This window comes from Ahaetulla prasina, chromosome 2, assembly GCF_028640845.1.
Source record: "Ahaetulla prasina isolate Xishuangbanna chromosome 2, ASM2864084v1, whole genome shotgun sequence".
Lineage (NCBI taxonomy): Eukaryota > Metazoa > Chordata > Lepidosauria > Squamata > Colubridae > Ahaetulla > Ahaetulla prasina.
The window spans coordinates 145996355-146022058 of NC_080540.1; the positions used below are offsets into that span (position 1 = coordinate 145996355).

General features: G+C 41.6%; 1 protein-coding gene across 7 annotated transcripts in view; it reads left to right on the forward strand.

Annotated features, from left to right (window-relative positions):
* Positions 1–2161: 2161 nt before the first annotated feature.
* Positions 2162–25704, forward strand: part of BPTF (bromodomain PHD finger transcription factor) — a 90795-nt gene continuing 67252 nt past the window's right edge. For 4 of the 7 annotated variants that reach the window (XM_058166697.1, XM_058166701.1, XM_058166699.1 and 1 more), the window contains exons 1-2: positions 2162–3081; positions 13013–13835. In XM_058166697.1, coding sequence (XP_058022680.1) covers positions 2403–3081; positions 13013–13835 — 1502 coding nt within the window. In that variant the 5' untranslated portion in view covers positions 2162–2402. The remainder of the gene's footprint in view (positions 3082–13012; positions 13836–25704) is intronic. The other 3 variants (XM_058166702.1, XM_058166700.1, XM_058166705.1) reach the window with 1 other exon arrangement.

The window sequence follows — 25704 nt, forward strand, 5'->3', positions numbered from 1 at the left end:
TCCAAAGTTTTACAAATCAAATGTTTCACATCTTTTTTCCTAATTGATTTGCTTGTAGGCAAACAATATATTGTTTTTGAGAACACTTTATGTTTTAGCCCTAAGAATTTTATAAAATGATGTATCATTAGTATTTGTCACTAGAGAAATTGCCTAGAACAGTGATTGCTAACCTTTTTGCCGTCGGGTGCCAAAAGGGGGATCATGTGTGTGCGTGCCCACACCTATAATTCAGTGTACCCCGGCCCCCCCCGTGTTTCCTCCTGCTTTTGTCACGTGATGGCACGGTGGGCCCAGTAGCTCCATTTTTCACCTTCCCCTAGCTCCAGAGGCTTTCTTGGAGCCTGGGGAGGGCAAAAACAGCCTTCCCCACCCCCCAAGGCCCTCTGGAGGCCACAAACAGCTTGTTTTCTGACTTCTGGTAGGCCGGGAAGGCCTAAAAATCAGCTGGCCGGTGCATGCATGCACGCTGGAGCTGAGCTAGGGCAATGCTCGTGTGCCCACCGATATGGCTCTGCATGCCACCTGTGGCACGCATGCCACAGGTTCACCATCACGGGCCTAGAACATATAAAGATACTTTGAATTATGGCTGAAAGAGTGAACAAGGAGCATTTTACCATGATTGTTAAGCACACAAAAAAGTTAAAATATGTTGGATATATGTGCAACCATATATCCAGGAGATTTTAAAGGTTAAAGTATAGTTGAAATCAGAGACTTTTCTTTGGGACTAATGGATAAAAAACTAGAAAAGTCACAGAACGTGCTTTTAATATATGATAACCACAGTGGGACTATTATATGCGCAAAAGTGGAAAGGTTTAAGATTACCCATAACTGAGGAATGGCTGGTGATGGTGGAACTGGCAGAAGTAACTAAATTAGCATCTTTGATAATAGGAAAAAAACATTTATGACTGACTGGAATACCAAAGACTATTTGCATGAAACAGAAAGCATGAATTCATGTTGTGGTTTGGATGATTAGAAAAAATTGGGTAATAGAAAAAAGGGAGCTTTTTTATAATCATTGAATAAGAGACAATATTGTAATTGTGCTTATATTTACTGAAGGAGAAATTGAACGCTTTCTGTTCCTTTTGGTTTTGTTTTTCTGCACTTTTCTTCCTTCCTTCGCTTTTTTATTGTTTATTAATTTGTGTCAGTTTTTGTTTTCTTTGTAAAATCCTTAATTTTAAAAATTCTCAAAATTGGTTCTATCCAGTGTGCAGGTATAGAAAGACAAGCTAAGTAACTATAATATACAACTAACAAATAGTTTGATAGCTACAGGAAGTAGCTACCAGGATGAAGGTTGGTGTTCTAAATTTGGAATATGTAAAACACTTCAAAGTGCATTATCACTTTGTTTGAGGTTTGGACTTTTCTACTTCATCTCATCCCTTTCTTCTGGTATTCTTCCCTTCCCTTCCTCTTCGTCCTCCTCCCCATCCCCATGAAAAAAGTAATGGGCCAGGAAGGCATAGCATAATTTTGTCATTGCATTTCCATGCCACTTCTTTTGAAGCTAGCCTGACACTTTCTCATACCTCCTACAAACTTTCCTTCGCGTACACATATACAACCTTGCTCTAAGAAACCAACCCATCAATCAGAATAGAGCGGGAAGGGACCTTGGAGGTCTTCTAGCCAACCCCCTGCTCAAGCAGGAGACCCTGGCCTAAACTATTTCAGACAAATGGCTATCCAGCCTCTTCTTAAAAACCTCCAGGGATGAGGCAGCCACAACTTTTGAAGGCAAGCTGTTCCACTTGTAATCGGGCTCTGAATCTGAAATGTTTTCAGGAAGTAAATACGGAGCAACCGGGGCTTGAAAAACCACTTCGGCGTTATCAGAAGCGACGGTGCCCGCTGAGGGCGTTGAGCTACATACGAGCGGAGTGGGGGGAGAGGAGAAAGGGCCTCTCTCTTACGGAGGGCTAACAGGTGTCTGGGGTGATTTTTGAGGCGGGATGCTTCCCGAGAGGAGGGAAGCGAGGCTGCGACCAGCGCTCGCTCCGCATCGAAGATGGCTGGGAAGCCGAGCAAGGGCAGCCGCCGTCGTCGTCGTAAATAGCTCTCGGGCGCCCCTCGGCGGCGAAGGCCGGCTTAGAAAGCCGGTCACGTGAGGCGCTCTGGGCCTGCCGCCGCCGCCGCTTCCCCCAGTCAGAGCGGAGCGATCCGAGGCAGAGACGAAGAAACAAGATGGCGGCCGGTGGCGATCCGGAGCGGGACGCCGGCGATTCGAATTGAGCCTTCGGCCCTCGCAAGTCGGTGGCGCCCCCTCCCTTCCCCCAGAGCTCCGACCGCGGGGAGGAGGCTCCCGGCAGCCTGCCGCCGGACCCGAGTGCCCTCGCCCCCTCGTTTCTTCTCCCCCCTCCCTCGGCTAGCGCCCAGCGATGCGGGGCCGGCGAGGCAGGCCGCCCAAACATCAGCAGCCCTCGGCGGCCCCCGCTCGGGTGAGCACCCCGGCTCCACCCGCCCCGCCGGGCCCCATTGGGGGTCTGAGGTCCCGATTGCGGGGCAGCAGCCGGGGCAGGTGGGCGGCTTCGGCCCAGGCGGCTGGGGCTGCGGGGCCCAGGTCGAGGGGGTCCGGAGCTGGCCAGGCCTCCGCCGCCTCCTCCTCCTCCTCCTCCAGGGGGGGCGGCAGGAGGAAGGGAGGCGGCGGCAGCAGCAGCACCCCTGGTGGGGGAGGCAGTAGCGGTAGGGGCCGGGGTAGGGCTGGAGCGGCGGCGGCGGCGGCGGCGGCGGGGGGAGGAGGAGGCGGAGGCAGCCGGAGCAGCAGCAGCAGCCAAAGCAGGGCGGCCGCCTCGTCCAAGAGGAGCGGCGGCGGCGGCAAAGTAGTGTACGACGATCATGAGAGTGACGAGGAGGAGGAAGAGAGCGTGGGGTCCGACGAGGAGGAGGAGGAGGAGGAAGACGGCGAGGCGGAGGAGAAGCCAGACTCCGAGGAAGAGGAGGCGGTCATGGACGACGACGACGATTCCGATTACCCCGAAGAGATGGAGGACGAGGACGATGCCAGCTATTGCACTGAGAGCAGCTTCAGGAGCCACAGCACCTACAGCAGTACCCCAGGTAGAGAGGGAGGGGGTCGGCGAGGGAGTCGGGGGTGGGGGGGGCGGATGTTGTGGGGGGGGTCGGTCCGCTGGTTCGGCACCGGGCTTGGGGGCTGGTTGGGGCGTCCGAAGTGAGGGAGCGCGGCGGGGCTAAAAGAGGGGCGACTGCATGCAGACCGACAACAGACGGCCAGACGGAGAAAGACAGACTCGGAAGGGACTTTCTCGAGGAGGGGAAAAAAAACAAACAAAAAAAAATAGGGCGGCGGATGCCTGAAATGCAACAATGCCAGAGCTGCAAAGGAAACAGAGGAAAGGGGTGGGGGAGCTCATCCTGTTGTAGTTGGGGAAAGGTGGCGTTTGTAAGTAAATATTGGCGTAGGAGGATTTCTCTACGTCGGTTTGGAAAGGGACCAAAGGGCTCTGCTCTCCGCAGACAGTCCAGGTGAGTTGTAGAGTCACCTGGAGCAAGGTGGATGCGTTGTATCCTCTGAATGTTAAGGGGTGGGGGGAGAAAATGTACGATTTAAATGTAGTGTGCAAGCCCGTTTCTGTGCTTCAAATTAAAATGGGCATCTTTTTGGATGTCAAGCTGCTATTTTTAATTTTAATAGCTTTCTGCTGTAAAACTGGTTAAGGGCACTGTTGCTTATTTGGCCTTTTCTGTACTGTGGTTTTGCTAAATGGATAATTGTTCGAGCTCACTTTTCGCTCTTAATATACCCATATTATATGCTTACATAATTTAAATTATAATATTGGTTATATTTATTTCCAATAGTTATTAATAGAGTGCACATTATATAATGCATTGTTGGACACAGTGCTACACTTAACTTTAGGTGTCTTAAATTAAGTTCCATTGAACTTAAACTTCTGAGTAAATATTGTTATTAGCAAAATGTTATTAGGTGAGATTACATGGACTTAAATTTGTTCTGTTAGGTAATTTTTGTTTCTGCTTCTAAATTAACATAACTAGATAAGTCAAAAGTAAAATATTTTTAGTTCAAGGGAAACAACATGTGATTTGCCAAAATACAGTTTATGGGGGTTGTGATTAAATGGACATGTCAAGGATTTTTTATTAGTTCTAAGTTTTAATGTATAGGTACAAGAGATATATTTGGGGTCTTCTGAATACCTAAATCAGTCTTTTCCAGCCTAACATCCTTCATTTAGATTAGATTTCAATTCTTGTAAATCACAAGTAGGATTTTGCTGATTGGGGAGTAAGGGAGTTATGTACATTTGAAGAGTACCATATTGCCCTCCCTCCAAATACATTAAGCTAATTTTTCCAATTTTTATAAAGCAAACTTTCTTCGCTTCACAGATCAGAATAGATTACATAGAAAAGTATAAAGCTTTGTTTATCCATATAATGTTTTTACCAGGTCATTGTTTATTGATTTCTTTGTTTTGATTCCTCAGTGAAAGGGAAATATTTTATATAATTCAGTGTTTAACTAGGATGTTTGAATTAAATTTGTCCAAGGAGACATTGATAATTATGCTTCTCCAGGAAAGCAAATAACAAAGCTGTTTACTCATGTTCACAACATGGAATGCATTTTTAATTATATGCACTTATGATTTTGAATGAACTTTAGCATGTATTTACTACTTCAGAGTTGCATCTAGTTTGTGAAAACTATTCTTTATATAACACTAATTGTCTGACTATAGACATTGTATATAAGATTATTTTTAAAGATTAAAAAGTAAAGATTCTTGTCAATATAATAATGTATCAAACTTGTATACTGCCTGGCTCTCAGTGACTAATATCAGATAGAGTAGCCAGTTTTATTTTATAGATATATTTTACCATGTTTTCTTATTGTTTTACTTACCGTAACTACTAGTGATAATAAAGTTTGGTAGTTTATAATGAATGTGTCTGACCAAAGTTTCATTGACCACAGCAGTGTGCTAGTTTGCAAATGTTATTTCTACTAGCTGTCTTGTATTGTTCACATATGCAGTATTACTGTAGCTTTATATGCATTTTTTAAAAAAAAGTTTTCTTAAAATGCTAAAAAACAAAATATTTCTAGAAAATACTTTTATTTTGAGCCAAGTATGTGGTTTTTTTTACTTAATAAATTTTTGTCCTGCCTTTGTTTTTGGTCAACTCTAGTTAATGTGTCAATTTAGCATAGAAATGTGCAAATTTTTGCAATCCTGATATAGAACATCATGGCCACCGTATCTCACAACTTCTAGTTCAAGCAATTTACTTATGATCCCGAAAGTGGAATATTTCACATAGCAGAGATTTAGCATTGCCAAGATAGGGGTCAAAATTCTTAGGAGTACTCTGCAATGTTTGCTTCCTGAGTTGCTGAATTTTGCATATCCCTTATTTAAAGCAATAAACATATGATAATTATTCATGTCTCTTCCTCAGTTTCCTAATTGTGTCATACCTTGTGGGTCAGTATTTTTCTTTCAATTATCACTTGTACAAAAGTGTCCTTCCCATTAGTCTTTGGAAGTAAATATAAAGCATGAACAGTGAAATCCCATGCTTTGGTTCCATCAGCAGTAGTAGCCATTTTCAAGGATGGAATAGGGGTAGGGAGCTTCTCTTCTCTTTATCATTCAGATGTTGATGGACAGCCTAACAATCTGCTGTGAAGGAGTGGAAAAAGCTTAATAAAGGCTTAGCAGATTTCTAAGGAAAGGAATTTCATAACTTGAAGCCATTGATGTAGAAAATTAATAAATGTCGTCATTTTTGGGATGGTGCTTAGTAATGAGACACAAGAAGCAACAATTCCCTATCAGTTTGATTGAAAAGTCACCTTTGGACCAAACTAATTTTAATAATCATAGATTTGTGTCCTTTATTTTGTATTTAGAGAAGGAGTGTAGTGATACTGTAATTCCAGAGGACCTTTTAGAGGAAACTTGAGTATTATGGCCCATATTTTGGTTTCTCTTCAGATCGTACCAATCTTTTGTCTTAAAAGTATTATGACCCATATGTGATATTGAGTAGCTCTTGAGTGCCCTAATAAACTATCTTTTACCAAGAGAGACATATAAATGGTTGTGGTAGTACTCTCAGTCTATTCAATGACTTTTGATATCATTGACCATAGTATCCTTTGTTAGCATTTGAGATAGTTGTAGATTAGAGGTGCTGTTCTGCTCTTGGTCATAATCAGAAAGAAACATCTCAACCTTTCAGGAATTTTAGGTTGTCTTGGAAAAAAATTGAAGTTGCCCAACATGGTTTGAAAAAAGCACCTTCAATTAAAACTCTCTAGAGATAAAACATCCCAAAAGTTTATAGATGTTACTTTAGAGCTGTTGGTATAACCTTTGAGAATTTTTGAAGAATAGGTGATTCCAATGGATGACCAGTTTGTTGGTCTTGTTATTGAAAGAGGAAAAAAGAAATTTCAGAAGTCTATATATAAATCATATTAAAAATAACACAGAGCAAAAGTGTAGGATAGATTAAGTGTCTGCTCTGTGACCATCTAGAAAAGTATGCTGACTACTAAAAACCATTGTACAATCAATGGCTCCTTCCTTTTTGTATACTGGAAGTTTGATGTTTTAATCACAGGACATCTAATCTAGACTTTGGTCTTCAGTATGCCTTGATTTTATCCATTGCCTCTAATTTTGTGTGGATTCTCAAACGGGAACAATAAAAACAAGAATTGTGACCCTCTGTGTATTCCCTACATCAGAGGTTGGCCTGCCATACAAAACCATCAGCCCAGAGACCCTAAAAGAATGTGGGCCACAGTAGTCCTACAAAAAAAAATCAACTTTGTAATTACAAACAGGACCCTCTCAGAATTTAGTGTGCTTTGCTTGGATTAAGACATTAGTGAGATCAGTTTTGGCAGAATTTGACTATTGGGGTGAGGAATAGGTGAAGGCAAGGGTGGGCCACTATGGCCCTTTTACAATTGGTGGACTTGGCTCAGTAATTATGGGAGTTGAAGTCCACAGGTCATAAAGGGGCCATAGTTTGACTATTGACTATTAACCTCACCCCATTCCTAAGAGGTCTATAAGGGGCGTGCATAAGAGCACAAACGTGCCTACCGTTCCTGTCCAATTGTTTCCTTCATTATATCCAATTAATATAGTTATCACATACTTATACTCATATATATGCTTATATATTATATAGTTATTTTCATGCTTATGCTTATATATACTGTTGTGACAAATAAAATAAATAAAATAGTTGCTCACCCCTGAGTTAAGTAATCCCTTTGAAATGAAACTAATTACTGGTGTTACAAGTTTTGTTAGGAAGGGAGTCATACAGTCATTTTAGGGAGTCAAGGTATCACAGTATTTGAGAATCTCTGAATTAAACCTAATCTGTAAATTGTGCTTGAGAAAGGTCAGGAAGACATGGCTTTTTACTCTGACACTGAGGCAGAGAGGGTATTTTGGGCTGGGGAAACCCAAGGGGATGATTGAGGTACCAGATGTTGGTTAGTTGTGGGTTTTTATTGTGAGTCGCCCAGACTTGTATTTTACAATGGGTACACATATACAATGTTTAAATAAAAATAATGGGAAAGATGTGAAAGTCTTCAGGAAAACATTGAATAAAGCTTCTTATGATATCCTTGAGACATATGGTAAAATAGAGGCTCAATAATATTACTGTGTATGGTATATCAAGGAAATTTATTTCTAGAGGAAGTTTTAGTTGTGGTAAACTGAAAGGTGAAGAACCACGTATTTGCAGCACTAACATGTTTGCAAGGGGCTCAAGATAATACTACAGAAGCTTGTTTACTCTGAATATAGAAGCTTCCCACCCCAACTCCTGATGGGGTTCTCCTTGTATATACTTTAGATTTGTTGGTTTTTTAAAAAAATATTTCTAACTTTGACCACCTTTTTGCTAGAGATAACTAATATTCTTTTCAGATTGATCCATACTTTGGTAGCTCTCATATCCAGACTTAATATTTTTTTAGTCTTTAGTCCATTGAGGCTTCATAATACATCTAATTCCCAGAATATAAGAAACAGTTTTCTCTCCGTATGCACGTTTCAAAGTTAATGAGTGAATAAAAGAAGTTTTCTCATCTCATCCTTTTCTTAGCACCACCAGTTTTAAAAAATAGTTTTGCATTTTAAAAAAAAATCTAAAGGTTACAACTCTATAATCTATCTCAAAGTAATTAAAATAGGTAACTAATTTTTTTTTGCTATTTATTATTTAGGTTACCTACATTGTACATCTACACTTGTACCCATTATACTGTTTTCTACTGAGGTGAGCAGCATTATGTGGCCAGTAGAAAAGGTGTAAGAAATAATTGCTCAAAGAAATTAAAGGCATGAGATCAGGCAAAGAAAAGAAAACAGCTAAAACTAATTTACGCCCCCATATCTTTCTATTCTTACAAACCATCCTTCTTCCTCTGCGCCTAACAACTGCTTCATAGGTTGCCTTTTGTTCTTCAGAATTCTTGCCTCTTTCATTTGGTGATTCTCAGCTCCATCTTTTTGCAGCTTTTTGTGTCTTTACCTTCCTCTTGATTCGTTCACTTCATATATTTACAGTATTTTGCAATTTGAGCCTTATTCTCTCTATATGACCAAACCACTTTAAATAAACTTTTTTCATACCAATCACTTTTTAAAAAATCCAGTTTGCATCCATTCACATGTCATCTCCTTGAAAAAGTGAGCAACACTCACTTCTTAAGTACCCAAAATATCCCATTTAGACTAGTTAATTTTGGTTTCTCCTAATATACCCAGCTCTCACTTAGCGGAAACACAGTCTTATATATAGCCATTTTCTTTCTTTGGATAGACAGACATTCCTTGTGCATTTATCTGTAGTTACCATAAATAATCAAGTGGAGACCACACTGCCTTGTCTTACTTATAGCTTAATGTTGAACTAAGCAATGTATTGTTTTCGCACATGAAAAATCATATGATCTATGGTTTCTGAGAGATCATAATTAAAGTTTGTTTTTTTGTTTGTACATCTTGCAGTGCTAGTGCTTGGAGTTGTAAGGATTTTTATGTACTGTTTCTTAAGTGCTGGCATGCTGCTTTGCTGTTAAGTGCCATTGTATAACAAGAATTGTGTAACTTAAAAGTGAATTGTATTCTGTTTGTATTTTTTTGCCATTTTTATGTAGGGTTCCTGAGACCTGAAAATTATGTCGTTTCTCCAGGGTAAAACGATCAAGAAACATCAGTGCATTCTCTAAATCAATACATTCAACATCATCTTTCTCAATGCATGCATATATTTTTAAATCACCTCCTGAAGAGCAAAAATTTGGTACAAAAGCTCTTGTTCTGCAGAAAACTACCTTGTACAGTTCAATTTTTTTCAGTCTCATATTTCATACCTTTTCATTCAACATTTTGACGCGTTCCAAAACTAATCCACCTTAATATTTATTTTTACTCTTGCTACCTTTCGTTTTATATTGGCTATTGTCCTGGGTATTTTCCAATTGTCAAGCAACTGCCACTTTGTAGACAAACTACATTGCATTTAACTATTTCTTCACTTAGAGTCTACACTTGCAGCCATGCAGTTTGTTGATATTCTCACCGCATTTATGTCTACTTACCCACTTTCCATTTATGACTAGCTAACATCCACTTAAAACTAAATTAATTGGGAGGTTAATTTGTGTCCCAGTATCTTTTCATATAGGATTGTGCTTTTTCTTTCTGCAGTTATTTTGTTTTCATTCTCATTTCTTTTAACATTTTTCTTTCTGTGTCCATTTTTTCCAAAAGCACTCCTTGACACTACCAAAAATAGGGCTGTCCAATATTCAAAACCTATCATCGCATTTTAATCTTTCATATTTTTCGTTGTCGTTCAACATAATCAAATGGGTCATGCTTTTAGACTTGTGTTTCATTGGATATACAGGAAGTCCTTGCTTAACAACAATTTGTTCAACAACTCACAGTTACGACTGTGCTGAATGAAGGGTACTTATGCTCCGTCGTCAAAGTTATGACTGTTGCAGCACACACACACACACACACACGGTCTCATGATCAAAATTTGGGCAGTTGGCAGCCTACCCATATTTTCAACCACAGGGACACTTCAGTTTCCCCCAACCATCTTCCTCCTCCTATCTCTGCCTTTCTAGCCAGCCTACAAGCCAGCATTCTTCAATAGTAGTGGCAACACAGGGGCTGAAGTAGAGGCCTCGAGGATAGTATTCCCCAGACTGTCTACTTCAGCTCCAGCACTGCCACTGAGAAGTGCCACTGTGCAGGGCATCCAGAAGTACAGAGATGGCAGGGGAGGCAGGTTGAAGAGGAAGCAGCCCCTTATCTTATTGAGGCTCAGGCTGGGAGCAACCAAGCTAGGAATGGTTTGGATCAGCATGGGCCTTTGCCCAACAATTCGGCTAACAACGGTAATGAGAATTGACTATGCTAAGTGATGTGGTTGCATGATATATACTTTACAACTGCATCCCTTATTGACAGAAATTCCAGTTCCAATTACTGTCTTACCTTGAGGACTCTCCATATGTACATACATACATATGAGTAGTCTTGAACTTAAACTTTGCAAATGAAAAACAGAACTTTTTTTAAAGAGCTATATAACTAGTCTCATCGATTCTTATTCCTTGAATGGTCTTGTCATTTATTATTTTTATTTTTTTGGTACTTATTTGTTTTGTTCCCACCAACATTAATGTTACCTAGAAGAATATATTTTTCTTCTGGATTGTATTCATTCAGAATGTTGCATAATTTTTCTCCAAACTCACCTCTGGTTCAGATCAACCAACATTTACTGGAGCATAATATGTAGTTCTCATGAGCCTGTGGATTCTTCTTTTAATGCGCTCTTACAACAGATGACAACTATTAATATATTTAGAAGTGCAGGTTAGCCCTTTCATTCATTATGAAATCCACAGTCCCTTTCCTGCAGGTTTCCAAGCACTGTTATGGTGTTGTATGTTGGGATTTTTTACGGGGAGTGGGGGGGGGGGAGAGAATGTGATTGCAGTTAATATCTTTAGTTGGGGATGGAGATTTGAGTGCAAGTTGCAGCAATCCCAACAGATTAATTTTCTTATTTGTCAAGCTACTTAGAAACAGTTAATTGTGTGCTATTAGTGTTTTGCTGTGAAGAGTAGCAAAATAAATAATGTAGCCAGTTTTCTTATTTAGAAGAGTAGACTCCCTCATCCTGAATCATGGTTTGTTGAATAGGCCAGAGTTGAACCAGAAAATATATTCAACCTTAGATAGTGATTTACCAATTACAACAATCATCTCCAGGGTTGGAATGAGTGCACCCTTCAGGGGAGACAAAGGGAAGTGGCAATCTTTGTCCGTTTTCCCTTCGTTATGCAACTATTTGGCTTTCCCAAATTTGACCACTTTTAGGTCTGTGGACTTAAACTCCTCAGAGTCCACAAAGGTTTAATATAGAATTCAACATTCCACTGGGATTTGAAATCTATATGCCTGGAAATTGTTATGGTTGTGAACAACAGTAGACCAGCAAAAAGTCCTCCATTCTCCAGTCTCACACTATAGAGAAACACCTTCGTCCCCAAATCCAACAGGCAATTACTGGTAAAAAAGCAGACAGCAGTTTGAGGCTGTCTTCTGCCGAACCATTGTTTATTTCACCCTTTCTCCCTTCATTTGAACTGCTGTGCAACCTTAAGGGAAGGCTCTGCAAAAAATAAAAACAATCTAGCGCAGTCCTACCTTTATTTGAATATGGGATCACTTATACAGAACTGTATATCTGTTCATATGCTTTGGGAATATATAGGTCTAGAATGAAGATTGAGATGTCTAAATCTCATTAGTCTTAACTGGCATTTTTGAACACGGAGATTATATTTTTTTTGTTCTCTAAAGGAGCCTTCAAAAGGGAGAATGAATGCTGCATGACAATTCTCTGATTTTGAATAAGAATCCCTAAGTCCAACTGTGGATCAGTAATTTGCAAATTATAGGGCAAACTTCCTTGTATATAATGCATAGGTAAATGTCTATGGAGATTCTCAATCATCCAGGTCATGGTTGCCCCAAAGGTGCTTTTTCAAAAGGCAACTGGACTTTGCTTTTCCTGGAAGAGGTTTTGTTTCTCATCCAAGAAGTTTCTTTACTTTTGAAAAAGATCACATTAGCAAGAGCAGAGATATCAATAAAAATACTGTTTGCATGCTTTTATTAATATATTTGATTTTACATAGTAAGCTTTGTCTAGGTCTGTAGACGTTCCCCTTAGAATACGAACATATTTCATATTTGTCTGCTTCCTGCATTAATTTATTAATTGAAGTACATTATTTTCCAGATAGGTTTTTTTAGACTTCTAGAATGAAGCAGCAGGTCTTAGCTAATTATATTGTGAAACTTTTTTGCAGAGGGTAAACCACTAAAAGCAGAAATGCCTGCTCATAAAGTTTAATTAAATAGCTGTTGATTTAGATACAGGTAGTCCTCGACTTATGACCATAATTGAGCCCAAAATTTCTGTTGTAAAGTGAGACATTTATTAAATGAGTTTTGCCCCATTTTACGACCTTTCTTGCCACAGTGGTTAAATGAATCACTGCAGTTGATAAATTAGTAACCTGGTTATTAATTGAATTTAGCTTCTCTGCTTGTCAGAAGGTTGCAAAAGTTGGTCACATGACCTTGGAACATGAACCAGTTGCTAAGCATCTGAAGCTTAAATCACATAAACATGGGGATGCTTCAAAGGTCATAACTGAAAAACAGTTGTGAGTCACTTTTTTCAGCACCATTGTAACTTTGAATGGTCACTAAATGAACTACTGTAAATCGAAGTCTAAGTGCTATTGCTATTACTACAGATACCATTGTAACAAGTGAAAATTCAGTCAGGATTGTCACTGGCGATATTTCTGCTTTTGCTTACTATTCTCACGTTCTTTACTGTTCATTTATAGGTAGAAGGCGACAGAGAGTACATCGACCACGTTCTCCAATCCTGGAAGAAAAAGACATCCCTTCTCTTGACTTGCCCAAATCCTCAGAGGACTTAATGGTGCCTAATGAGCATATCATGAATGTTATTGCCATCTATGAGGTACTGCGGAACTTTGGCACTGTTTTACGCTTGTCCCCTTTTCGTTTTGAAGACTTCTGTGCTGCTCTCGTAAGCCAAGAACAGTGTACATTGATGGCTGAGATGCACATAGTGCTTTTAAAAGCAGTTTTACGTGAAGAGGACACGTCCAATACTACCTTTGGACCTGCTGACCTCAAAGATAGCGTTAATTCCACATTATATTTTATAGATGGGATGACTTGGCCAGAGGTTTTGCGGGTATACTGTGAGAGTGACAAGGAGTATCATCATGTTCTTCCTTTTCAAGAGGCAGAGGACTACCCTTATGGACCAGTTAAAAATAAAATTCAAGTTCTGCAATTTTTAGTGGATCAGTTTCTGACAACAAACATTGCACGGGAGGAATTAATGTCAGAAGGCGTGATACAGTATGACGACCATTGTAGAGTTTGTCACAAACTGGGGGACTTGCTTTGCTGTGAAACTTGCTCAGCTGTCTACCACTTGGAGTGTGTGAAACCGCCTCTTGAAGAGGTCCCAGAGGATGAATGGCAGTGTGAAGTTTGTGTAGCGCACAAGGTGCCTGGTGTAACAGACTGTATTGCTGAAATCCAAAAAAACAAACCATACATTCGACATGAACCTATTGGATATGATAGAAACAGGCGGAAATACTGGTTCCTGAACAGGAGGATTGTTGTGTAAGTACATATTCTAGTCATATCAATATTAAGCACCTTTTTAATAAAAGGCATTTGATTGATACATTTTAATTTTGGTTCCAGGCTTCATATATTATATTTTCTTATAAGATTAAACCAAATCCCCACATTGGGGGTGGGGGATGTTTGTGGTATGCCAGATGCCAGATGCTTATTTTTCAGTTTTAAAACTTGATATCTGAGCTTAGAAAAATTGGTTGCTTTTTCCTTTTTGTGTTAGTGGTGCTCTTTTTTTAATTTTAAGGGTTTTTTAAATTTAAGAAAGCAATTTATCATTTTATTTACACTCCATGCAGTTTAATGTTTTTCATCTTACTTGCAGTTTTTATATGAAAACCCAGATAACAAATTCATTTATTTAAAATGCAGCAAGCAGTTACAGGATGATAACGAGGATGACAACGATGATGATGAACCTGGAGTTCAGTTTTATTTTTTGTGGAGGTCTGGTAGACGCTTGAAATGAGGGCTTTAAATAACCCCAGATACATCTTTCTGTTTGACAGCCAGCATGGTATAGTGGTTGAAGTGTTGGAATCAGAACAAGGAGACCCCTCATTCATCCATGGAAACACACTGGATTATTCTGGGCCATTTATTTTCTCTAAGCCCAGTCTACTTCACAGGGCTGTTGTGACAAAAGAAATAGGTTTTGTACTGCATTAGGCATAAGGATATTTCAGATTAAAAAATAGTAAGATATAATTTGCTTCCAAAGATTCCAAAAAATAAGACATTGCAGAAGAATCAAGTGTTGACATTCTAGTGAATCATTGGTCTAATCATACATGATTTATTAGACAAACCAAAGTGATCAGGTTTAGACATATTGCAAAGCCGTAATAAGTGATGTTATCATTATGCTTGTCCAAAAACAAACTGCATTATATTTTAGTATTGTTTGCCAACCTTCACAGAAGTCAGACAAAGCACTGATACAAATCCAAAGTACATCAGGAGAGGATATTGGGATCTTTGACAGCCTGGTACACTTGATTATGATTCTGGTGGCTCTGAGTTCTTAACAGAATTGAAATGATCAACTTCAATATTAATGCATTTAATTTCTTTTAATCAGTGATTAATTTCATAACATATTGTTGATGTTTTAGTTTCTTTCTGGTTTTATTTGTAACTAAAATGGTGGTCAATATTTCTGTTTTCAAAGGAGTGTATTTAAACCAAATGAACTAATATCAAATATGGTGTTATTTATGAAGAGAGGAAGCCATATATCTTTGTATCTTTTGTCTGCAATTTATACTTTCATCACTAATTATGTTCGTGTAGAATGCTAAACCAAATACATCGAAATAAGAAAACCCCTATTGAATATATTCTTCTTAAACTGAGGTTTTTTCAACTATTGTCAGTTCTTACTTTCGGAGTGTTCACTAATTTGACATGAAGAAGTTAGGTTCCTTAGACTGATTTAATATTTTTGACAAACCATTGACAAACCTTGGAGATCATCTAGTCCAACCCCCCGCTCACGCAGGAGACCTGTACTAGGGATTTGAACCACCAAACTGCTGACCTTTCTGATCGACAAGCTCGGTGTCTTAGCCACTGAGCCACCTAGTCACCTCTTCCTCTTGTGAAAAGTTTTGCTTATAAAATCTATTAAGCATTAGCAGTTGTATGATAACTGAGAGCAGAAAAAGCATTCAGGCTGTTGGATTAGTTAAGAGGCAGCCTCCTCATGAAAAACCAGGTTTCTTTCTTCACAAATACGGCAGGTATGTCTGTCTGGTCTTTCTTCATCTTCTGGAGAGAAGAGCTTAGCCAGTCTGGTGGTTTCTTAGTCTAATGCAATGTTTCTTAAACTTTTTGCTTTCTGGCCTCTTCTTGCTTTTAGAAATTATGCAGGACCCTGTGTTTGTGTGTGTGTTTCATATTTATCAATATTTAGCACATTAATAATTAACATTGATGCATTTTTAGAATATTTAATTTATTGAGTCGTACAATAATATTGAACCCCTTAGATATTAACATAAATGAAAAACTATATTTTTAACAATCAGAAAATAATGAGAAGAGTGACGCTGTTTCATATTTTTGAAAATATCTTCAATATCTAGCAAATAATTTTGGTTTGGCAAAACCTTCATAGAGTTTGGTAGACCCTCAGGGGACTTCAGAACATACTTTAAGTGCTACCATTTTTTCTCACTGCTACTTCCTTCCCATATTTAAAAGATTGTACCCAATACTCCACCTATTTTTGTAGAAATCGTTCTCATTGTCAGAAAATTTCTCCTTAGTTCTAGCTGGCTTCTCCCCTTGATAAATTTCCATCCATTGTTTCTTGTCTTGCTTTTAGGCGCTTTGGAGAATAGGTTGACTCCTTGACAGCCCCTCAAATATTGGAACACTGCTATCATGTCACCCTTGCTGGAAGACAGTTTAATATATTTTATTATTATTTTATTGTTGGAGTACATTAATTGAATTTGGTGGTCAAATAAAATTTTAAATGAATATTAAAATGGATGTTTCCAAAAGTTTGGCTTGGTACAAAATGTAACTCACAAAAAACAAAGTAAATTGATGTAACTATAAACTGGTTACATGTGCGCATTTCATATGATGGTATCATTCATCTTCAGAACTGTCATTTACAGAGCTGGATGTATGCCTAAAATAATATGTCTTTATGTGTATGTTCAGTGAAAGCTAATGTGTAACGTTGAAGTGCTGACTTGAAGGCCATACTAGGCTTAAAGGATAAAAATGGATGTTCTCCAGTGCGCTGCTTGGAGAATCCAAGCGTGGGAAATTCCTCGTCTATTTGCCAGAGATTGAGTGTAGATTCTTTTTCTTGTTGACCACACCTCCTCTGCTCAGCTGAGCCTTAGTTTGTTCACTCAGTCTAGCTAGAGAGACGTGTGTAGGATAGCTCTGGCTCTTAGATAGAGCTAATTACCAGCTTAGATTTCCACAGCAGGAGGTAAAAATTAGTTTGTTTGAGGAGTTTCTCTGAGTGACAGTTTCAAGCTTCTCTTTCTCTCCTCTGCTGCTGGGGGTGAATTAGTCGTTCCTGGGACTCCAGGCTGGCTACCACTGCCCTTCGGTAATGCCTGGCAGCGACCGGAGCCCTGTCCCTTTGGGACATCTCCAGACAGCAGAGTTTTGGCTGCCTGCCTGCTTCTGCCGCCAGTGTGTGTGCTAGTTCCCCAATCCGCTGGCACAACCGCCACCACCATACAGCTCCTGAGATGCAGGGAAGTTTCTGGAGTCACTGCTTGGCTCGTCGTGGCAAACGCTGAAGGAACTGTGACGCTTCGCAGTGCAAATAGAGCGTTCGGCTCTCGAGCCTATTTGATCGGCTGCTGAGTCCGTGGAGGCATTTTGTGAGGCGGGTTTCCCACTCTCACATCATTTTCTTTTTCTGCTCGAGCTGCAGTGGCACTGAGGACCTTTTATGTTTGCACCTGTAACTGTCTCTACGCAGCCGAAGACAAGGCGCTAGGGCGATTCTCATCCCCATCTCGCCGGCTTGGAACATATTTACAGTGAAGCGGTGCCGAGGGAGTCAGGGCTCCGCTCCCACGCCTTCAGTCACAGTATAGAATTTAAAATTGGCAGCCGTTGGCTTTGGCTTTGGCGGTAATCCGCAAAACGGAAGCCGGAGCTGACGCTGAAGACCAACTTCTGTTCATGCTTCACTGTCGCCATTACAGGACGTTGAGTGCTGGCTTTGATCCTAAAGCCTTGCATACTCTGGATAGAAAACAACTGACTAGTCTGTAAACCAAGGCAGTGGGGGTCAATATGGCAGAGTCAGATTTGTCATCTGACATAGAGCAAATGAACAGCCCTACCAGACCTAGCAGGCTGTAAACTGCTGAGCCTAAGAACTCTATGATCACCACTTGAATTGCAGTAGGCAAAAGCAGGCCCCCTAGTCCTTTACTCCCAAAGGGGGTTTCCGTATGGGACAATGACGCTAAAAGGCTAAAAGCCTTAGAGAAACATTTTGCCAAGATTCAACAAAAAGCCCAGAATAAGGAGCCCCAATTGGCTTCTATCACTGGAGCGGTTTTTTTGGCTCTGAAAAGTCTGCCTTCCACACCCAATGATGGAAGAGGGGATGGAAACCTGGCCAGCTGAGGGTTCTGGGGAACACCCATCCTTCCCTGTTGCCTGTCCTCAGGATCAGCCTTTTCCTCTACCTGGAACTATAACTTCTGGGTTGCAAGCAGCAATATCTGTGGCGACCCCCAGGGGGAGAGCCTTCTCGGTGGGGGCACCTACCCTCTGGAATGAGCTTCCCCCAGGACTTCGACAACTTCCTGACCTCCGGACCTTTCGCCACGAGCTTAAAACATATCTATTCTTCCGAGCAGGACTGGCTTATTAGGGTTTTTAAACATGGATTTTATTGGGGTTTATTTTATATTTTGTATTGTATTTTAAATTTAGGCTTTATTGAATAAGTTTTTTAAATAGTGTTTTTATTGTAATGTATTGTATTGTTTTATCTGCCTGTTCACCACCCTGAGTCCTTCGGGAGAAGGGCGGTATAAAAATTAAATTAAATAATAATAATAATAATTATTATTATTATTATTATTATTATTATTATTATTATTATTATTATTATTATTATTATTATTATTATCTGTCAGAAGGTCAGCTCCAGAACCAACCTTTACACCGACAGCAGCAGGGCTCCGTTCTGGCATCTCCTTAGACATTTGAAGTGAAATTACTGAGGCGATTTCAAAATATTTTGTAGAAGGCCTTCAACAGAGGAGTCAACTTCCCTCCATGTTGGCTAATTGGCAAGCCCAGATCCCAGCACAGATGACTCAATTGCCAAGATCACCATCTCATCCTGATTCCATTCAAAGCGTGGATTCTCTGATAGATAATGAAGGACCAGGGGACCCAGAGTTCTCCAAGGATGAAGGGATGATGCTTGATAGACCGGCATTTATAGGCATTTTCCACCCTTCTATCTTCAAGTCATTGCTTCATAAAGCCAAATGACGACTAACATGGGGTTACCACTCTATCTTTAGACCAATCTCTGGGGACTCAAAACCCCATGATGATCTGTTCACAGTGCCCACACCGGAAAAGGAAAGTATACTTTGCCCAGGGCTCTTCACTGACGTGATCCAACGACAGTGGAACCAACTGGGTGCTCTGGTTGCTCCTAACAATCATGACAAAAAGATCTATTGTACAGCACCAGATCTGGAGGAGTTAATTCAACTCCCATCAGTAGATACCCCGGTAGCAAACTTGATGTCTTCCTCCCTTCTCCCCAATTATATGGTGGAAGGATTGAAGGCAGGATAGAAAAGCCGAGGTTTCCTTCAGAAAGACACACCAGGCAGCCTCCTGGGCCCTTAATGCCACTACGTCGGCTTCCTTTTCTAACTATGCCTCCCTCATATGGCTTCGCCAACTGTAGGAGAGGTTACCACTAGACGACACAAGGCTGCACCAAGATACTAATAAATTGGTTGCAGCCACAAAATATTCGGCTGACACATCTCTTGATGCTGCAAAATTTGCTTCCCAAGCCTTAGCCTCCACAGTCACTTCCCACCGACTTCTTTGGCTACCCCATTGGAGACCGGATATGAAATCAAAGTGGAGACTTGCCTTGGCTCCGTATAAGGAGTCACGCCTCTTCGGAGAAGCATTAGACCAGATACTAGTGGAAGATAAGGACAAGCAAAAGGTGATGCCTTCCTCTCATAGAAGGGCAGATCTTAGTTATGCTCCCTACCCTCAGAGGCAGCCCTTTTGGACTGACTCCAGACCCAGCAGGTCCTATTTCTACCGGTCCTACTCCCAAGGGTTTGACTGGTCCTCTGACAGATATACCTTCCGGGATCACCAGCCTCCGGCCAAGCGGCTATTTCAAGGAACAGGCAATGAGCCCTTCAGGCAAGGCAAGTAACTACGAGGCCATTGGAGGACATCTCCATCAATTTCAACGTCAATGGGAATTGTCCAATTGTCCACTTGGGTCCTCCAAACAGTAAGGCTAATTGTCCACTTGGGTCCTCCAAACAACAAGGCTTGGCCTCACCTTGGAATTCCACTCCAGCCCTCCCAACTGCTCTATTCAGTGTCCAGTTTCCCCAAATCCAGAGAAGAGAAGGTTAATGGATGCAGAGATTCAACATCTGTTGGAAATCTGCGCCATAGAACTGGTGCCCATAGAACATCAACAAACCGGTTTTTATGCCATTCTCTTCCAGGTGCCAAAAAGTTCCAGGGGCTGGAGGTGGGGGGTCTTGGATCTCAAGCAATTGAACAAGCTTATTGTGTACTACCAATTCAAAATGCAGTCCTTCAGGTTGATCTTGGGATGGATAAGAAAGGGGGATTTGTTGATGTCGGTCAATCTCAAAGAGCCTACCTTCATGTCTCAATTTGGCCATCTCATCGAAGGTTCCTGCAATTCACATATGCCAGCCAGCATTTTCAATATCGGGCCATGCCATTTGGGCTGTCATCGGCCCCCAGGACCTTCACAAAATAGTTAGCGACAGTGGCTGCATCTCTCAGGCAGATCCCTGTCAGAGGACTGTGTTACTTGGATGACATACTAATTCTGTCGTCCTCACAGACACAAGCTACAGAAAACCTAAATACTGTCATCCAGACCTATAGCTACACAGTTTTTCCCTAAACCTGGGAAAAAGTCACTTGAGTCCCACCACTCCATGCTTCACCTGGGAGCGGTCATAGATTCTGTCAGCAGCCAAGTCTTCCTGTCTCAGGACCGTCAACTCAGCATCAGAACCCTTGTGACACAGATCCTTTTCCTCAGGTCAGTTCCTCTGATCCTCCTGTCTCATTTACTTGGGAAGATGATCTCGTGTATTGCAATTGTTTCCTGGGCATGCCTACATGCCTGGCCATTGCAGTGGTTCTTGCTCCCGCACCAGAAAAAAGGTCGCAGCAACTCTAGGGCTGGAGTATGAGTCCCACCAAGGTCTGTTGGTCATTCCGCTGGTGGACTTTTGCGGCAATAAGGAGGGGATGTGTATTCCAGGAGCCCCAGCGCATCACATTTACAACAGATGCGAGCCTCTTCGGCTGGGGTGCCCATAATCTCCCAAAGACAATGGTCTCCGGCGGATCGAAAAAACAATATCAACTGGTTGGAGCTGCAGGCAGTTCATCTTGCCCTACGCCACTTCCATTCCACCATGGCAGACCAACATGTGTTAACATTAACAGACAATGTGGCCATGAAAGCGCATGTAAACCACAAAGGGGTCACTCGGTCCAAGTCACTCATGGACGAGACAGAGAGGATGCTGAGCTGGGTAGAGAGAGACACGCTCTCCCATTGGTACCCCACATGGGACCTTGCCTTAGTCCTTCAAGCACTCACATCTTCGCCATTTGAACCGTTGAGTTCCATCAGTCTCTGGTTCCTGACCCTTAAGGTCGCCTTCCTGTTGGCGATAACTTCTGCCAGAAGGATTTCAGAGATAGCGGCCCTGTCAGTGCGAGGGGATCTCTGAATATTCCATTTGAACAGAGCTATCCTGCAGATGGATCCCTCCTTTCTACCCAAGGTAAACTCCTGGTATCATCCTGCCCAGGAGCTAGTGTTGCCAGATTTTTGTCCGGATCCTAAACATCCATTGGAAGAAAAATGGCATACCTTGGACATTAGGAGGGCCCTCCGCAGGTACATCCAACGAACAGCACCTTTCAGAAGATTGGAAGCTCTGTTCATTTCATTCCACCCATCTTCGATGGGCAGGAAAGTATCCCTCTCCACTCTCGGCCGCTGGCTGAAGGCGTGCATTGCAAAGGCATATGCTCTTTAGGCTAAACCTTTACCAGGATGGATTTTGGCCCACTTGATGAGAAGCGCAGCTACCACCGCTGCCTGGGCCACCCAAGCCTCCGTTAGTGACGTTTGCGTGGTGGCCACTTGGACTTCTTTATCACCCTTTATCTGCCATTACAAGGTTGACAGTTTTGCCTCTGTTGAGGTGTCCTTTGAAGGGGTGCAGAGAGTACGTGTCGTGTCCCACTCCTCCGCTGACGGCCGGGTCGGGGAAGTCTGTAGCAAGCATGCCTCTGCAACTCTGCCAAAGTCCTATCAGAGTTCTCAAGGCAGGCAGGAGACCAGGAAGTGACTTCAGCAATCCAAGTTAGACTTTGCCTGACTCTGAGAATGCCAGAAAGCAGATCCTTTATATAGGCCATGGGGTGTGGCTCCATGACTCAGCACTTATCCAGGCCTGCCCCTCCCTTCCTTTTGCTGACGTCGCCTCTCAATTCTCCGGAAGCGAGGATCTCTCTAGCCTCCAGCTGTTGGTAATCTGAGCTCATGACTGGCTTCACATTCTTCAGGCTCACATGCTGTGGGGGAGGGGTTTAGTTGCTCCGTTTGCCTGGGCATGGTGCCAGGACTGGGGGCTGAAGGCACGTCAGGCCCTTCATCTAGCTGGGCCTGTCCGGGCATGGTGCCAGGGCTGGAGCCTGGAGGCATGCCAGGACATTCTTCTGAACTATCAGCGTCCGGCAGGAGATAAGAGGGGCCCGGCTGCGGCAGGGGGAGCGGGTGAGACACAACAGTACGTTCTACTCCCGATACCAGGGATCAGTCAGCCTCCTGCCCATAAACTACTAGCTTGGGTATGTCCCACACTTGGATTCTCCAAGCAGTGCGCTGGAGAACGGACACTGACTTACCTGAATGTCCCTTCTTAGCACGCTGCTGGAAAATCCAACCCACTCTTTCGGCTTCCTGATCTGGGACCCAGGCGGCTCTCTTCAGCATCTTCTGTGGTACATTGGATGACTACGGCTTTGTGAACAAACTGAGGCTCAGCCAAGCAGAGGAGGCGTGGTCAACAAGGAAAAAAATCTACACTCGGTCTCTGGCAAATAGATGAGGAATTACCCACGCTTGGATTCTTCAACAGCATGCCAAGAAGGGACGTTCAGTTAAGTCAATGTCCGTTTTACACCCTGAAAGATTTAAAGCTATTTTCCTCTTAACCTCAAGAAAGTGTCAACGAAAGAAGGTTGATAAGCTCTATGCATCCCCAAGCCACCTTTTTTGCATCACTATTTTAAGAAGATTTTATAAACTAAATCAACCTTATTCAGTCTCCTTCAAAACTGTTTAAATTGGTGGCTATCACATCTAATAGCATATTCACTGTGTAAACTATATGTTGTGTAAACAGCCTTTATTCAATCCTGAATGAATAACTTAATTCAAATATTATAAAAAGAAAAACCTCTACCCCCTTTTTCCATATTGTGAAGGAAATTTTCCAGTATGCCTTAACTTTAAAAGATACAAACATTAGGCTTAAATACCAGTGTCATTTTTTGTTTCCTGTAGAACTTCATTGCAAAAGCAGCAGGTATATTAGTTAAAACTCAATGTCTGCATGTTGATATAAGAATTCACATAATAAAAAGGGATTAAAGGTTGTATAACAGAAAATTGTATAACATTCAGGTACAGATTAGCTTGATACCTATATTAATGGCAGTGACATTAATAATCCTAGATGACAGAAATGAGCCAGCAGTATGCCACAGCAGCTAAAAAAGATCAGTGCAGTCCTATGCTGCATTAACAGAGGCATAGTATCAAGATCACGTGAAGTGTTAGTACTTTATGCTGCACTGGTAGCACCATACTTGGAATACTGTGTCCAGTTTTGATCACCACGATATAAAAAAGACACTAGAAAAAGTGCAGAGAAAAGCAACAATGATGATTAGAGAACTGGAGACTAAACCATACTGGATATACGGTATACTGGAGGCCAAATTATACAATAAACAGTTGTGGGGACTCGGTATGTCTGGTCTAATGAAAAAAGGACTAAGGATGACATAACAGTTTTTCAATATTTGAGGGGCTGTCAGAGAGGAGGAGCATCTGAGGGCTAGATAAGACACAACAGATGAAAGCTTAAGAGAGAGACAACCTAGAACCTAAGGAGCTTGTTTCCTGTCAGTGAGAACAATTAATCAGTGGAAGGAACCCCTGAACTAGGGTTGCCTCCAGAAGTTGTGAGTGTTCCATCACTGGAGGTTTTAAGAAGTTAATTGTCCATAATGGAATAGAATAGAATAGAATAGAATAGAATAGAATAGAATAGAATAGAATAGAATAGAATAGAATAGAATAGAATAGAATAGAATTTTTTATTGGCCAAGTGTGATTGGACCCACAAGGAATTTGTCTTGGTGCATATGCTCTCAGTGTACATAAAAGAAAAGATACTTCATCAAGGTACAACACTTACAACATTTAATGATGGTCATAGGGTACAAATTTAACACTTAATTATACAACACTTAATGATAATCATAGAGTACAAATAAGCAATCAGGAAACAATCAATATCAATATAAATCATAAGTATTACCAGCAACAAAGTTACAGTCATACAGTCATAAGTGGAAGGAGATGGGTGATGGGAATGATAAGAAGATTAATAGTGTAGATTTAGTAAATAGTTTGACAGTGTTGAGGTAATTATTTGTTTAGCAGAGTGATGGCGTTCGGGAAGAAACTGTTCTTGTATCTACAGTGGGGCAAAAAAGTATTTAGTCAGCCACCAGTTGTGCAAGTTCTCCCACTGAAAAAGATGAGAGAGGCCTGTAATTGTTATCATAGGTATACCTCAACTAGGAGAGACAACATGAGAAAACACATCCAGAAAATCACATTGTCTGATTTGTAATGAATTTATTTGCAAATTATGGTGAAAAATAAGTATTTGGTCACCTACAAACAAGCAAGATTTCTGGCTCTCACAGACCTGTAACTTCTACTTTAAGAGGCTCCTCTGTTCTCCACTCATTACCTGTATTAATGGTACCTGTTTGAACTTGTTATCAGTATAAAAGACACCTGTCCACAACCTCAAACAGTCACACTCCAAACTCCACTATGGTGAAGACCAAAGAGCTGTCGAAGGACACCAGAAACAAAATTGTAGACCTGCACCAGGCTGGGAAGACTGAATCTGCAATAGGCAAGCAGCTTGGTGTGAAGAAATCAACTGTGGGAGGAATAATTAGAAAATGGAAGACATACAAGACCACTGATAATCTCCCTCGATCTGGGGCTCCATGCAAGATCTCACCCCATGGGGTCAAAATGATCACAAGAACGGTGAGCAAATATCCCAGAACCACACGGGGGGACCTAGTGAATGACCTGCAGAGAGCTGGGACCAACGTAACAAAGGCTACCATCAGTAACACACTACACCGCCAGGGACTCAGATCCTGCAGTGCCAGACGTGTCCCTCTGCTTAAGCCAGTACATGTCCGGGCCCATCTGAAGTTTGCTAGAGAGCATTTGAATGATCCAGAAGAGGATTGGGAGAATGTCATATGGTCAGATGAAATCAAAGTAGAACTGTTTGGTAGAAACTCAACTCGTCGTGTTTGGAGGAGAGAGAATGCTGAGTTGCATCCAAAGAACACCATACCTACTGTGAAGCATGGGAGTGGCAACATCTGTGGGGCTGTTTCTCTGCAAAGGGACCAGGACGACTGATCCGTGTAAAGGAAAGAATGAATGGGGCCATGTATCATGAGATTTTGAGTGCAAACTTCCTTCCATCAGCAAGGGCATTGAAGCTGAAACGTGGCTGGGTCTTTCAGCATGACAATGATCCTAAACATACCGCCCAGGCAACGAAGGGGTGGCTCCGCAAGAAGCATTTCAAGGTCCTGGAGTGGCCTAGCCAGTCACCAGATCTCAACCCCACAGAGAACCTTTGGAGGGAGTTGAAAGTCTGTGTTGCCCAGGGACAGCCCCAAAACATCACTGCTGTAGAGTAGATCTGCATGGAGGAATGAGCCAATA